Source organism: Colobus angolensis, unplaced genomic scaffold (assembly GCF_000951035.1).
Source record: "Colobus angolensis palliatus isolate OR3802 unplaced genomic scaffold, Cang.pa_1.0 Scaffold129, whole genome shotgun sequence".
Classification (NCBI taxonomy): domain Eukaryota; kingdom Metazoa; phylum Chordata; class Mammalia; order Primates; family Cercopithecidae; genus Colobus; species Colobus angolensis.
The window spans coordinates 991,157-1,007,223 of record NW_012114141.1 but is presented as its reverse complement, the minus strand read 5'-3'; the positions used below and the strand labels follow the sequence as shown (position 1 = coordinate 1,007,223).

General features: G+C 41.2%; 1 protein-coding gene across 2 annotated transcripts in view; it reads left to right on the top strand.

Annotated features, from left to right (window-relative positions):
• The window catches only part of NEK11 (NIMA-related kinase 11), a 339,525-nt gene that overhangs the window by 255,824 nt on the left and 67,634 nt on the right, over positions 1-16,067 (top strand). The window contains exon 16 of one of the 2 annotated variants that reach the window (XM_011933679.1): positions 7,040-7,136. The exons of the other annotated variant lie outside the window; for it this stretch is intronic. Within the exon in view, the coding sequence (XP_011789069.1) occupies positions 7,040-7,136 (97 nt within the window). The remainder of the gene's footprint in view (positions 1-7,039; positions 7,137-16,067) is intronic. 2 annotated transcript variants of the gene reach the window in all.

The window sequence follows — 16,067 nt, the reverse complement described above, 5'->3', positions numbered from 1 at the left end:
CATTGGTTTCAAAGAACATCTTTATTTCTGCCTTCATTTCGTTATGTACCCAGTAGTCATCCAGGAGCAGGCTGTTCTGTTTCCATGTAGTTGCGCAGTATTGAGTTTCTTAATCCTAAGTTCTCGTTTGATTGCACTGTGGTCTGAGAGACAGTTTGTTATGATTTCTGTTCTTTTACATTTGCTGAGGAGTGCTTTACTTCCGACTATGTGGTCAATTTTGTAATAAGTGTGGTGCTGAGAAGAATGTATATTCTGTTGATTTGGAGTGGAGAGTTCTGTAGATGTCTATTAGGTCTGCTTGGTGCAGAGCTGGTTTCAATCCTGGATATCCTTGTTAACTTTCTGTCTTGTTGATCTGTCTAATGTTGACAGTGGGGTGTTAAAGTCTCCCATTATTATTGTATGGGAGTCTAAGTCTCTTTGTAGGTCTCTAAGAACTTGCTTTATGAGTCTGGTGGCTCCTTTATTGGGTGCATATATATTTAGGATAGTTAGCTCTTCTTGTTGAATTGATCCCTTTACCATTATGTAACGGTCTTCTTTATCTCTTTTGGTCTTTGTTGGTTTAAAGTCTGTTTTATCAGAAACTAGGATTGCAACCCCTGCTTTTTTTGTTTTCCATTTGCTTGGTAGATCTTCCTACATCCCTTTATGTTGAACCTGTGTGTGTCTCTGCACAGGAGATGGGTCTCCTGAATACAGCACACTGATGGGTCTTGACTTTTTATCCAATTTGCCAGCCTGTGTCTTTTAATTGGAGCATTTAGCCCGTTTACATTTAAGGTTAATACTGTTATGTGTGAATTTGATCCTGTCATTATGATGTTAGCTGGTTATTTTGCTCATTAGTTGATGCAGTTTCTTCCTAGCATCGATGGTCTTTACAATTTGGCATGTTTTTGCAGTGGTTGGTACTGGTTGTTCCTTCCCATGTTTAGTGCTTCCTTCAGGAGCTCTTGTAAGGCAGGCCTGGTGGTGACAAAATCTCTCAGCATTTGCTTGTCTGTAAATGATTTTATTTCTCCTTCACTTATGAAGCTTAGTTTGGCTGGATATGAAATTCTGGGTTGAAAATTCTTTTCTTTAAGATTGTTGAATATTGGCCCCCCCTCTCTTCTGGCTTGTAGAGTTTCTGCCAAGAGATCCGCTGTTAGTCTGATGGGCTTCCATTTGTGGGTAACCCGACCTTTCTCTCTGGCTGCCCGTAAGATTTTTTCCTGCATTGCAACTTTTGTGATTCTGACAATTACGTGTCTTGGAGTTGCTCTTCTCGAGGAGTATCTTTGTGGCATTCTCTGTATTTCCTGAATTTCAATGTTGGCCTGCCTTGCTAGGTTGGGGAAGTCCTCCTGGATACTATCCTGAAGATTGTTTTCCAACTTGGTTTCATTCTCCCCGTCACTTTCAGGTACACCAGTCAGACGTAGGTTTGGTCTTTTCACATAGTCCCATATTTCTTGGAGGCTTTGTTCATTTCTTTTCATTCTTTTTTCTCTAATCTTGTCTTCATGCTTTATTTCATTAAGTTGATCTTCAATCTCTGATATCCTTTCTTCCATTTGATCAATTCAGCTATTGATACTTGTGTATGCTTCACGAAGTTCTCGTGCTGTGTTTTTCAACTCCATCAGGTCGTTTATATTCTGCTCTAAACTGGTTATTCTAGTTAGCAATTCCTCTAACCTTTTATCAACGTTATTAGCTTCCTTGCATTGGGTTAGAACATGCTTTTTTAGCTCAGAGGAGTTTGTTATTACCCACCTTCTGAAGTCTACTTCTGTCAATTTGTCAAACTCATTCTCCTGCCAGTTTTGTTCCCTTGCTGGCGAGGAATTGTGATCCTTTGGAGGAGAAGAGGTGTTCTGATTTTTTGGAATTTTCAGCCTTTTTGTGCTGGTTTTTCCTCATCTTCATGGATTTATCTACCTTTGATCTTTGATGGTGACCTTCAAATGGGGTTTCTGAGTGGACGTCCTTTTTGTTGATGTTGATGCTATTCCTTTCTGTTTGTTAGTTTTCCTTCTAACAGTCAGGCCCCTCTGCTACAGGTCTGCTGGAGTTTGCTGGAGGTCCACTCCAGATCCTTTTTGCCTGGGTACCACCAGTGGAGGCTGCAGTACAGCAACAATTGCTGCCTGTTCCTTCCTCTGGAAGCTTTATCCCAGAAGGGCACCCACCAGATGCCTGCCCAAACTCTCCTGTATTTGTCTTTGGACCCCTGCTTGGAGGTGTCTCCCAGTCAGGAGGCATGGGGTTCAGGGACCCACTTAAGGAGGCAGTCTGTCCCTTAGCAGAGCTTGAACACTGTGATGGGAGATCCGCTGCTCTCTTCAGAGCCAGCAGGCAGGGACATTTAAGTCTGCTGAAGCTGTGCCCACAGCCTCCCCTTCCCCAAGGTGCTCTGTCCCAGGGAGATGGGGGTTTTATCTTTAAGCCCCTGACTGGGGTTGTTGCCTTTTTTACAGTGATGTCCTGCCCAGAGAGGAGGAATCTAGAAAGACAGTCTGGCTACAGAGGCTTTACCAAGCTGCGGTGGGCTCTGCCCAGTTCAAACTTCCCAGCGGCTTTGTTTACACTGTGAGGGGAAAACCATCTGCTCAAACCTCAGTAATGGCAGATGCCCCTCCTCCCACCAAGCTGGAGCATCCCAGGTTGACTTCAGACTGCTGTGCTGGCAGTACACATTTCAAGCCAGTGGATCTTAGCTTGCTGGGCTCTGTGGGAGTGGGATCCACTGAGCTAGACCACTTGGCTCCCTGACTTCAGCCCCCTTTCGACGGGAGTGAATGGTTTTGTCTCGCTGGCATTCCAGGTGCCAGTGGAGTATGAAAAAAAATTCCTACAGCTAGCTCAGTGTCTGCTCAAATGGCCACCCAGTTTTGTGCTTGAAACCCAGGGCTCTGGTGGCATAGGCACCCAAGGGAATCTCCTGGTCTGTGGGTTGTGAAGAATGTGGGAAAACCATAGTATCTGGGCCAGAGTGCACCGTTCGTCATAGCACAGTCCCTCACGGCTTCCCGTGGCTAGGGGAGGGAGTTCCTCGACTCCTTGCGCCTCCCCTATGAGATGATGCCCCACCCTGCTTTGGCTCACCCTCTGTGGGCTGCACCCACTGTCTAACCAGTCCCAGTGAGATGAGCTGGGTACCTCAGTTGGAAATGGAGAAATCACACACCTTCTGGGTTGATCTCACTGGCAGCTACTGACCGGAGGTCTTCCTATTCGGCTGTCTTGCCCATTCTGCCCAAAATTAGTTTTTAAAAATTAACATGGGGATTAAGGATTCAGCTATTTTTTCAGAAACCAGAGCTTTAAGAAAGCAGAGCTCTAGAACCAGGGCTTCATGGATGTGAGACCAGTGTAGTTACACAGGACCCCAGGTTCAGGAAGGAGCCCACACAAGGGGTTTCATAAAATTTTATGTTTGAATTTGTATTTTATGAGTGATAGCTAGTAAGACAGTGGACACAGGCTCAGGGCTTAAAGCTTTGCTCATGTGCTGTCTTGCCTTTAAGACATCTACCTGGGAAGGTTCCTCTGCCACCCACTCCTAATCCCCACCCCATAACTACTGCAACCCTCCATTCCCAGCGTGGTCCTAGGTAATACTGAGGAAGAGTTGGGGTGAGGTAAGACTGCTAGGTCCCTATAAGTGTCTATACTCCTCTGCAGAGTATCTGTCCTAGTTCCCGAGGGAGAATGACATTAAATACCCAACAAAAAGCACAATGACAGGTCCACAGACAAATACAGATCCCCCCAAGAACCAGCTTTTCTCTTGTTTCTTGAACAAGGATTTCTGCATTGTCATTTAGCACTGGGCCCCACAACTTACGTAGCTAGCCTGTCTAGAGCCTTACTACTCAAAGTGTGGTTGCAGGACCAGCAGCATTGGTATCACCTGGAAACTTACGGAAATGCAGAATCCTAAGTCCTACCCAAACCTACTAAAGAAGAATCTGCATTTTAACAAGATTCCTGGATGATTTGTATGACATTAAAGTTTGAGAAGCAGTGGTCTAGAACACACTCTGGGATTCAGTGACCTATTGGATGACATCTATGATTCTAGCCCCAATTATTTTTATTATGATTGTTAAATGAGTTGTCCCTTTCTTTGACATAAAGCAACTGCTATTCATGTTGGAAGATGGGATGCAGAGGGAAAGAAAGTTGGCTGGTAACAAACACTGAAAAAGGAATTGCTCTGAGCACCAAGCTTTGCCAACCCTGTTGCTTGAAATGACACTTTCCCTGTTTTCTACCTTGGGCTTAAGGCTTAGCATCTTTCCTAGCAGCACTGAGTGCCTTATTGAGGGGAACTGTAGCCAGCTTAAAATAAATTGCAGCTCTCCTGGAAATTGCTTTGACCTTTATTTGCATAAGTCTTCAAAACTTGCTAGCTCCGGAAAAGATGGGAAAGGAGCACCTTATTTTTATTATTGGCAGAACTGATTTTTGAGCCTGTTTGTGAGTTACTTGGCATGGTATGGTTGGTTTTGTTTTAGTAACTATTTAGGTTCTAGGAAAAATTATTTTAAAAAGCAACCAAGAGGAATATGAAATAAACCCCTATGCCTTCCTCTTGCCCACTCCCCAGGCTTCCCTGGGGAAAAGTATCTGTCCTGGCCAGAGCTAGTGGGAAGGTTGGAGCTGACAGAAAGCTGCTGTCCAGTTGCAGTGAGGGCTGAGGCCAATTTCTTCTCCAGGTGTGGAAGGGGTAATAATCTCCAGGAGTGAGAGAAATAGGAGCAATCAGTCTCTGGTACTTGTGTCTTTATCATGAAGTCATAATTGGTGAACGTACTATGAGGAACACATTGTTAATTTGTATTATGCCCTTTACAAGATTTGTCACTGTCACTTCAGTATTTCCATAACTAGGGATCTAGTCTAAGGAAAGATCAGAGACTTTGGCACAGAATTAAGCTGGAGAATATTCATCTCAATTATACCTATTGGAGCAAGAAGTTCAAAGTGGGATGCATGCCCCAGCAGGTAGTGCTAAAAGACGGTGTATGTGAGACATATTAGAATTTGCATTTAACTTTTAAAATTTAAAAAATAGGGCGGTGGCTCATGCCTGTAATCCCAGCACTTTGGGAGGCTGAGGCAGGCGGATCACCTCAGGTCAGGAGTTCGAAACCAGCCTGACCAACATGACGAAACCCCATCTCTGCTAAAAATAAAAAAATTAGCCGGGCATGGTGGGAGCCTGTAATCCCAGCTACTTGGGAGGCTGAGACAGGAGAATCACTTGAACCCGGGAGGTGGAGGTTGCAGTGAGCCGAGATCTCACTATTGCACTCCAGCATGGGCAACAAGCGCGAAACTCCGTCTCAAAGAAAATGAAAAAGGTCAAATGTGGTGGCTCATACCTGTAATTCCAGCAGTTTGGGAGGCCGAGGTGGGCTGATCACCTGAGGCTGGGAGTTCAAGACCAGCCTGACCAACAGGAGACCAATGGGAGAAACCTATCTCTGCTAAAAGTACAAAATTAACCAGGCATGGTGGCACATGCCTGTAATCCCAGCTACTTAGGAGGCTGAGGCAGGAGAATCGCTTGAACCCGGGAGGTGGAGGTTGCGGTGAGCCGAGATCACACCATTGCACTCTAGCCTGGACAACAAGAGCGAAACTCCGTCTCAAAAAAAAAAAAAGAAAGAAAGAAGAAAAAGCTCTACTAATATGTAAGATGGGGACTCCACCTTGCTTCTTTACTTGGTCCCTAAGTCAGGCAGGCACATATTATATGAGATATGTTGAGAAAAGAACAGGAATTTCATAACATGAGTCTCTTCTCTCTGACATAGCAACTGCATGGATATAATTTATAAATGATTATTAGAGTGGACAGTTTTTTACTCATGGGGTGCAAAGTACCTTATAAGAGATCTAAGGAAGTGCACAGGGAGGACTCTGCCCCCAGTTTCGGGGAGGAAAGAGCAGCACAGGGCCAAATTGTAAATTCAGCTCTATGGATTGCCCTGAGCTCTTGCTAATGGGCCAGTTTTAGAGGCCCCCCCCCTTTTTTTTTTTTTTTTTTTTTTTTTTGAGACGGAGCTTCACTCTTTCACCTAGGCTGGAGTGCAGTGGTGCAATCTTGGCTCACGGCAACCTCCGCCTCCCAGGTTGAAGTGATTCTCCTGTCTCAGCCTCCAGAGTAGCTGGGATTACAGGCATGTGCCATCACTCCCAGCTAATTTTTATATTTTTAGTAGAGACGAGGTTTCACCGTGTTGACCAGGCTGGTCTCAAATTCCTGACCTCAGGTGATCCGCCCACCTCGGCCTCCCAAAGTGCCAGGATTACAGTTGTGAGCCACTGCGCCCAGCCCAGTTTTAGCTTTTTAATGGAAAGTAGTGTTGTTTCAGCTGATGGAAAGTTTCTTTCCCGCAGTTTCAACTTGTTTTATAAGAGCCTTCAGGATGTTTCATTAAAAACTGTAGCCCTCTCAGCAGATTTCATTATACCTCAACTTTCATTACCAACTCTACCTTCTGAACACAACTTTGGTCTTCTGCTCCATTCTGCTGTAGTTTAAAGCTGCAGATATGACCTCTGTTAAGCATTTTGCTTTCCACTGCAAAAAAGCTAATGCTCAGGTATAAGATTAAGATGAAAGGAAAACTAAGCTTATTAGAAAAATTCCTAGTCATTTAGTCAAACATCCACACCTGCTGAAAGAGAATGGCCAAAGGGTCCTCGGGAACACTTGCTTTTCTATAGATACATTTCCCCCTGAGTTTTCTAGGATAAAAAGCTCATCTTTGAAATAATGGTGTTTTGTTTAAACAATCCTTTGTGAGAGAGGCTTTGTCCTGGAATGCCTTGTGCATATTAAAACTGTAAATAATCTTGTCATTTGGAATAAATCTTCTTAATGTGCATGTTATAATTGAATTCATCTCTAATTAATGTGGCATTACCATGTGGCAAAGGTGGATTAGCTTCTGTTTTCTGATTGCTCTTGAACATTGCCTCGAAGTTGCAGGATTGCTGATGAAGTCAATAAGAGCTGTGCATTGATTTTCAGACACAAAGACCATCCCCAGCATGGCTGCAGACATGTCTCCAGGACCAACAATTTTCCACAGTGCGATGGCCAGGACCAAGATGAAACGCATGAGGGAGTAAGTAGCATGTTGCCTGCCCCCTAGGAAGGTGCAGTGTTAAAGCATATTGACCAAGTGTGTGACCCAGTCATGTGATACTGTCTTAGTCCATTTGTGCTGCTGTAACAAAATACCTGGGACTAAGATGCTCCAACTTAGAAACTTCTCTCTAAAATTCACTTTCTATATTGGTGCTGGTTGAATAATTAGGGAAGTTTGACAAGAATCATTTTTCAGTTGATTTGCACTTATAGTATTCTTGCAGCACAGCACATTCTCATCCATACTAATGTTTGCAAACAAAGGAAAAAAAATGCTGGAAATTATTTCTAAGCCTAAAGCTGTTAATATGTTTATATACTTACTGTTTTCCAACCCTACCTGTACCAGAGTAGTCGTATAATAACATAATTACCATGGCAAGAAGTGATTCCCAGAAACTGGAAGTGAAGGAGTTTGGATTAATTTTTCCCTCTGTAGAGGAAAGCTAGCTCCACCTCTCCTTGCTTGGAGGAGATAATATAGAAGGCGTTGCTAATTTCCCAGTTGATAGTCTTTAAAGAAAAGAAAAGTGGTTTGCTTATTTTACCCATAAAAGTTAACAATGTCGTGTCAGATTTTTGATCTAAGACTTCATTACTTTTGCAAAGTACACTATACCCCATTTCCGAGCATATTATGAAATATTTTAAATAATTAAAATGAAAATATTTTGCCAAATTAATTGGCCAAGATGCATTCTAATGATTTTATTCCTAGTGTGTTGTTTTTCTCCTTATTGCTTTACTGTAATTGACCAAGGACTTTCTGGCTTACCTTTTTAATGTGGGCTAATGCAGTTTGAGTTATTCCCCCATGGATGGTATTGCTCCTTTAGTGCAATAACCTGCCATCCTTTTATATTTTATATTGTGACTCCTTATGTCATTCCAGAAAAGACAAAAAGGAAATCAAGGCTGCAAAGCTGCGTATCTTTTGAGCATGTTGTGTTTTCTCAGTTTCAAAGACTTAGAAGCCAGCCAGAGAGAGGAAATCTTGCTGTTCTTTCTCTGCACAGTGATTTTCTCTGCACAGTGATATACTACATGCTTAGCATATGGATCTCAACTATTGGGATGCCAAGAAGAACAGTTAATGACATTTGTCTCCATAGAGATTATAATGTAGAGACAACACAAAACTTAAAATGCAAAACGTTAAGTGACAACATAATGGTTATGTAATATGAAGGGATAGTTAATAACAGTCCCCACATGGGAGCATGGCCATGAGCCAAATAGATGATGAGAGCTCTAAGGTCAGAAAGGGGAAGTTGGAAGGCCTCTGGGAGAAGCAGGGACTTAACCTTCACAGAGCGATATAATTTGGAGAGGTAAACAAAAAGGAGGAGAAACGGGAGGTCAGCAGATTTGGTGTCTGAGTCTTGGCTTCACTAATAAATGGCTGTCTAACCTTTCACAAGTGATTTTCTAAGATTCAGTTTCTTCATCTGTAAAATGGTCACGTTAATTGCCACAGCTGGATACCCAGGAAGCATACTGAGAGATGGAAATTAATGTGTAGGAGGAGGTTTGTGAGGGAATCTTCTGGAGACCAACACCTGTAGAAAGGAGGAGGAAGGAAGCAGACTAGTTAGGGAGAAGTCAAGCTATGACATACGTCATTAGAGGCCTCTGCCAACCCCATAGGGAATTCTGGGGCTAGATGGCCCTGCAGGACTGTCCTGAGTTGGGACAAGAGGGCCTTCGTAACCCCATCAATCAGACATTGCATGTGGGCCACTCTGGGAAGGGGCCGTGACTGAGCAAGATGTTGACTTCTGTATTTACCAGTATAGACTTCATCTTGATTTACCAGTTGTTAACGTTTTGCCACATTTTTGTAATTTTTCTTTATATCTATCTATATAGTATATACACATATACACTTATAAATTATTATTTATTATTACTGATCCATTTGAGAATAGATTCCATGCATCACAATTCTTCATCCCTAAATATTTAAATGTGTAGCTTCTAAAAACAAGAACATTCTCTTATATAACCACAGTCTGATGATTGAATTTAGGAAATTTCGCATCAGTACATACTACTATTTAACATACAAATCCATATTCAGATTTCGTTGATTATCCCAATAGTACCCATTATAGCAATTGTTTTTCTGATTCAGGATACAAGCCAGGATCACATATTACACTCAGTTGCTATGTCTCTTTGGTGTATTTACTCTAGAATGGTTCCTCAGTCATTCTTTGTCTTTCATGACACTGACATTTTTGAAGAGTTCAGGCCAGTTGTTTTATAAGATATCTCTTACTGTGGGTTTGTCTGTTGCTTCCCCATCATGAGCTTCAGGTTATACACTTTTGGTGGTAGCCTATGTAAGAAATATGATTGTGTGTCCTGAACTTTTAAACATTTAATTATAGGAAGTTTCAGCCCCAAATAAAAGTAGTCAGAGTAGTATAATTTTTCTATAGTCTAATCAACCCAACCGGTTCAACAGTTATCACCCATGACCAATCTTGTTTTTCTATACTTCCACCTGTTCTCACATGTTACTTTTAAGGAAGTCCTATTCATCATATATCTATAAATATTTCAGTGAATATGTGAATTTTAATCTGCTCTTTGACATTTTCCCTTGGATGTCCATTAAGCATCTCAAGCTCAGGATTTCCAAAACTGAATTCCTAAATTTCCCTACCACACCTGCCCCCTCCACGGCCTTCCCCATTGTTACATAAGCAAAGGCGAGATCTAGGTGAGAAGGAACCTTCCAGCTCAGTAAGTAATGCCTGAAGGCTTACTTAGTGTGTGGCAGTTTAAGGATATCAGGCAAATGACTTTGTCATCTCCTCTGTGAAGAAGTTGGGTGGGAAAACACCTGGTGATCATACTGACATCCTTCTCCAAGTTCTCTAAACTGGGGCCCTGGGGCTTTGTAAGTATTAATATATACAATGTCAGGCATAGAGTAGACCCAGCACAGTGGTCAGGAGGGAAGATGCAAGGGGCAAGCTGCTGGGATTTATATCCCTCTTTGCCACCAACTAATATGTATCCTTGGACAAGTTAACCAAACTCTTTGGGCCTCAGATTTCTCATCTGTGAAGTGGGACTAATAATGATTTTTGCCTCGTAGAGTTGTTGTTAGGGTGAGTTGAGATAATGTATGAAATGCACTAAGAATAGTTTATGGCACATAGTAAGCGCTCAATAAATGTTAACAACTTAGACCCTCAGTATGTGTGTGGTTGCTTCACTTTGAAAATCCCCAAGCCAAGTATCTGAAGGTGTTGACATGTATTAGTGATGTTTTATACCTGAGGGCATTGGTAAGCGTGAAGCAGTTGTTTGTTAAAACATTCATGTAGTATCTTTTTAGCATGCAAAAAGTGCTAGTGCCAATTCTCTGAGAAAATGCTGTGAAGTTGTTTAATACAAATTCCAACCATTTGCAATTCTCCAACTTGGACTTCTGGCCACAGCCACTTCTTACTCTTGCAGGGAGACTACTCCATAAATGAAACTCCCCTACTGGTGCACAGACAACACCAGCTCTCAGAAGTTATTAGGTGGTACTGCTCAGTCATTGGAATGTTGGCAGAATGACAAGAAGTCGGTGTTGACTTCTTTTTTGACTGAGGAATTTCCATGTACATTTGAAGAGAGGTTGCTATTCATAATATGGATAGATAAATGATGAATGGATAGATGAATTGATGGACAGGTAGGTGGATGGATGGGTGAATGGGTGGATAAGTGGGCCTTTGTGGCTCCGTGGTCCTCCTGAAACTTCTGCTCTCAGGGAAGAGTTTCTGTTCAAAAAAGCTTTTTTTTAAAATTTTTTTATTTTTATATATTTATTTATTTATTTTAACTGCCTCAAGCCAGATTAAATTCAAGGCCTGACTCCATGTTCCCACTAGAGGCCAAAAAGGAGACCCTATGGAATGACAGCTGGACAGCTTTCAGCTCTGAGGAGGGGAAGGGGCACACTGTGACTAAGACTGGTCCTTTAACTCGCAGAGGCCAAGGCAATGTACATGAAGGGCCTGCTCTGTCTAAACGAATTATCCTCTTGGCCTCAGCTTTATACATCAAGTGAGACCACTGGTGTCCTGTGCCTTACTACTTAGAGTGTGGTCCCTGACCGGCACCAGGGACATCATCTGGAAACCCGTGAGAAATACAAACTCTCTGGCCTCATCCCTCCTGAATCAGAATCTGAATTTTAAACTATTTGGAAATTCATATATGCATTAAAGTTTGAGACATTTGTTACCAGAATGTGAGTTGGAATCAGTCTTAATAAAAATTGAATATTATATATATATAATCGAATATTATAAATATATTAATATATTTATGTTTTAAGGCCCTAATATTTTTGACTTTTAAAAATTTACTTATGCTGGGAGTGGCGGATCACACCTGTAATTCCAGCACTTTGAGAGAACGAGGCAGGTGGATCACCTGAGGTCAGGAGTTCGAGATCAGCCTGACCAACATAGTGAAACCTTTCTTTACTAAAAATACAAAAATTAGCCGGGTGTGGTGGCACACACCTGTAATCCCAGCTACTAGGGAGGCTGAGACAGGAGAATCTCTTGAATCCAGGAGACAGGTTGCAGTGAGCTGAGATCACACCATCGCACTCCGGACTGGGCAATAAGAGTGAAACTCCATCTCAAAAAATAAAATAAAATAAATTATCTTATTTTCCATTTATTTTAATAAGGAGTATATAATTTACCTGTAGCAAAACTCACCTCTTTTTATATAGTTCTGTAAGTTTTGATTTGTATACAATAAGATTCACTCTTTTTAGTAAACAGTTCTATCAACGTTGACAAGTGCAAATAGTCATATAATTATCAGCACAGTCAAGATTATAGAACATTTCTCTGTCCCGAAAATTCCCTGTGCTACCCCTTTGTTGTCAGCTTCTCCCACCATACCCTGTACTTCACAGCCATGGTCTGCTTTCTGTCCCTATAGTTTTTCCTTTTTATAATGTCATATTACTGAAATCATCGCTTAGCATCACAGACCCCCATTGTAAATGGATAGTAGTTACGAATACGGATCTAGATCTATGCATAGTCATATGCTAGAGCCTTGTAATTTTGAATAACTTCATTCCCCACAGAATTGTCACAAGGAGACTCAGGTCTGGCATTAAAGTCACAGGCACCTCACTAGCAACTGTCCCGAAGGTTTTTGGCCCCAGTAAGAGTCTGCTGTTAGAGGAACTTTGTACCCAGAAAATTTTGAGGCTGAACTGCTGGTTTCCTTGTCAGACTTGTCAGCTTTTTGCAATGGCTGAGAGGCCTTAGTTCCTGGGAACAGTATGAGTAGAGGTAGGCTCCTTCATCTTGCTCTATTGAGATTCCTAGGGATCAGATCCACCTCACTAAAAAGCTTAATAATGGAAAAGTCCCGAGAATCTGGGGGAGCTCCTGGGCCCACTTTTCGAGTTGAAAGTCAGGGACCTGAAAAACATCTGGGCCCTAAGAAACAGTTTAATGACAGGGATGGCATCATTCTCTGGTGACATTCTCTGAATCGCCTTTGCATTGCCAATTCATGCAGTGAGCACAAGAAAAAAATTAATCTTTGTAGGGATACTTGTTCTCCACTTTAGGAACTGCAATTACACATATAGGAGGCTATTTAAGTTGTCCCATAACTTATTGGTGCTCTTTTTTTAAGGCTTTTTTCCCTCTGTGTGTCATTTTGGATAACAGTTTCTTTCACTATGTCTTAAAATTTATTAATCTTTTCTTCTGCAATGTCTAATCTACTGTTAATCTCATTCAGTGTATGTTTATAAATGGACCTTATAAGCAGTTTGAGATTCATAGCAAAATTGACTAGAACATTCAGTGTATTCTTCATCTTAGACATTAAGTTTTCATCTCTAGAAGTTTGATTTCAGTCTTTTTGTTACATCTTCCTTGTCTCTGCTAAACATGCTCAATATTTCCTCTATTTAATAAGTAGAGTATAGTTATACTAATTATTTTGATGTCTCTGACATTGTGAGTTAAAACTCACCCTGTTTGGATGCTGGATGATTTTGTATTCCAATAAATAGCCTAGATCTTTGTTTTAGTTACTTGGAAGCAGTTTGATACTTTTGGTTTTTACTTTTGAGCTTTATTATGTGGGACCAGGGCAGCATTTAGGCTACAGCTGGTTATTTCCCATTACTGCAGCAAGACCCTTCTGGGTTCTCTATGCAATGGCTGATGAATGACTAGGTTTACCAGTTTGGCAAGTATGAAGGTCTGAAGAGGCACTATTCATGGCACAATGTGAGCCCCAAGTACTAATTTATCTCACCCACTCGTGTCCTTCTCTCTCTCAGCTCAGTAATCTCCCCACATGCAATGTGCTGGTCTACACTCAGCTGAATCACACTCTATGTGTGGGTATTCACAGGTTTATTGACTTCTTTTGCTTCACATTTTTTGAAACTGCTTTTGTTTTATTACTTTTGTTAATTATGTAACATGTTTTCATGGGTCCAAAGTCAGATCTATTAAAAGCCATATTTAATGAAGACTAGCTTCTATCCTTGATCCCTTGCCCTATTTCCTCCCTTCCATGTTTAAAAATTTCATGGTTCATACTTTCATTTAAAAATATATTCAGATAAATGAATCTCTCTCCTACTGCTTAAGAAATTGGTAACATATTATATACATTTTGTCTCCTTTGTTTAGTAGTATATGCTGGAGCACAGCAATATGCTTCACTTCTTTTTACAGTTTCCAAATTCTCCTCTGTGTAGATGTACTATTGTTTATTCAATCTGTAACCTAATGACGGACATATGAGTATTGGCAATCTTTTGCTAGTTCAAATAGTGCTGTAATGAATAGCCTTGCACATTCAGGGTTGTTTGTTTGTTTTATTGCCAGTTTATCTTTGAGATAGATTTCTAGAAGTGAGAGTGCTTAGTTAGAGAATAAATGCATACATAATTTTGGTAGATATTTCCAAAAGCTGCTTTGTATTCCCACCAGCAATGTATGAGAGTGATGTTTCCCCACAAAGTACGTTATCAAACTTTTGGAGTTTATTCTGTCTGTCTGTCTATCTATCTATCTATCTATCTATCTATCTATCTATCTATCTATCTATCTATCCATCCATCCATCCATCTATCTATTGTATATCTACTTTTGTCTTTTACAAATATAATATTTCATTGTGTGGTCTATTTTACTGGCTTTTGATATACTTTTTGGAATTTAGGAAGCTGTATTTTCATGTCTTACAGCAAACACACTTGAGATTAAAGTACACAAAATGTCCCCAAATCTAAATTTGGAGTGGAAGGGAAGAAACCGCTTTTAGCCTCAGGTTTCAGCTGAGATGTCCAACACAGCTTACCAGAAAGCTTGCTTACTGGGAGTCAAATGGTGTTGCTTGCAAAGATTAATAAAAGTGATACTTTTTTTTTTCTCATTTAGCTATTTAGCCAGAGATTTTTGTTTAAATTATCTTAACGAGGAGTGGGGGTTTGTGGTATTCTAAATCTCTAATATCTAGGAGGAATCACCTCTCCGGGGCTGCTGATTTTGGTGTCATCAGTTTTAGATTATTAATGCCTAGAGATCAGACATGAGTCTGGCATTATTAATGCCATAGAGATCAGTGTAGTGACATGCACATCATGCCCAAGTGAGCATTGCTTCTTCTATATGTGGACATTGTGTCTATAGTATTTATAGAGGAAGATGAGGGGTAAGGTGATCTTCATGGAGCTGTCTCACGTCCTGGCATATCGAATGGCTACCACAGTGCATGCCACTGCTGATGCTCAAAACAGGTTTCTGTATTTTTGCATCTGTGTCATAGATGCCTGTTCTCCTACCCATGTCAGGGCACAGTCGTGGTAGAGTGCTGCCGTGAGGGCTGAAGTCAACTATTTAGAGGCTGCAGAAGGCACAGGGAGTTTCTATAAGTAACAGTGAGGTCAGACCTCATAACTGATTCATTCTCAGCCGGTTCAAAAGTTCTTGAAATTTTTCTTTCACTTTCAATCACAGGAAGATCTTGACAGGAAGATCTAAACAGAACATGAGAAGTCCATGATCTTTATCGTCCTTCTTGTTAACCTGATATATAGCTCATGGTACAGTAGCTATCACTTGTAAAACTGATGGTGACACATTAAGCACTTGCTAAAAATGTTCCCAAGATGGGGTAGTAACATTACGTTTATAATCGTACCAGCTCAGTTTTTGGATGGGACCAAAGCCATACCAATGTTTATATGGAGGGAAACTTGCTTTCAGTGCATGCCTCGTTTGTGCCAGGGAGTGTGCTAAGCCAGACACCTTCTGTTTCATGAAGTTCTCACCATATACCTGTGAGGTGCAGAGGACTCTCCATTTTACAGGTAAAGAGTTTGTATTTTAAGAGGTGAAGAAACCCTCCCATTGCCGTATAGGTAGTAAGTGGCAAGACTACATTTCAAATAGAAGTGTTAATTCTAAAACTAGAACTGGAAAGTACTGCCAAGATGAGATGGGAACAGTGGGAGCTGAGTGATGCTAAAGTCTAGATTTCATCAGGAACTCTAAAGAAGCCTCTCTTTTTTTATTATTATACTTTAAGTTCTAGGGTACATGTGCACAATGTGCAGGTTTATTATGTATACATGTGCCATGTTGGTGTGCTGCACCCATTAACTCGTCATTTACATTAGGTATATCTCTTAATGCTATGCCTCCTCCCTCCCACCTCCCCACAATACGACCTGGTAATGTTCCCCTTCCTGTGTCCAAGTGATCTCATTGTTCAGTTCCCACCTATGAGTGAGAACATGCGGTATTTGGTTTTCTGTTCTTGCGATAACTTGCTGAGAATGATGGTTTCCAGCTGCATCCGTGTCCCTACAAAGAGCACGAACTCATCCTTTTTT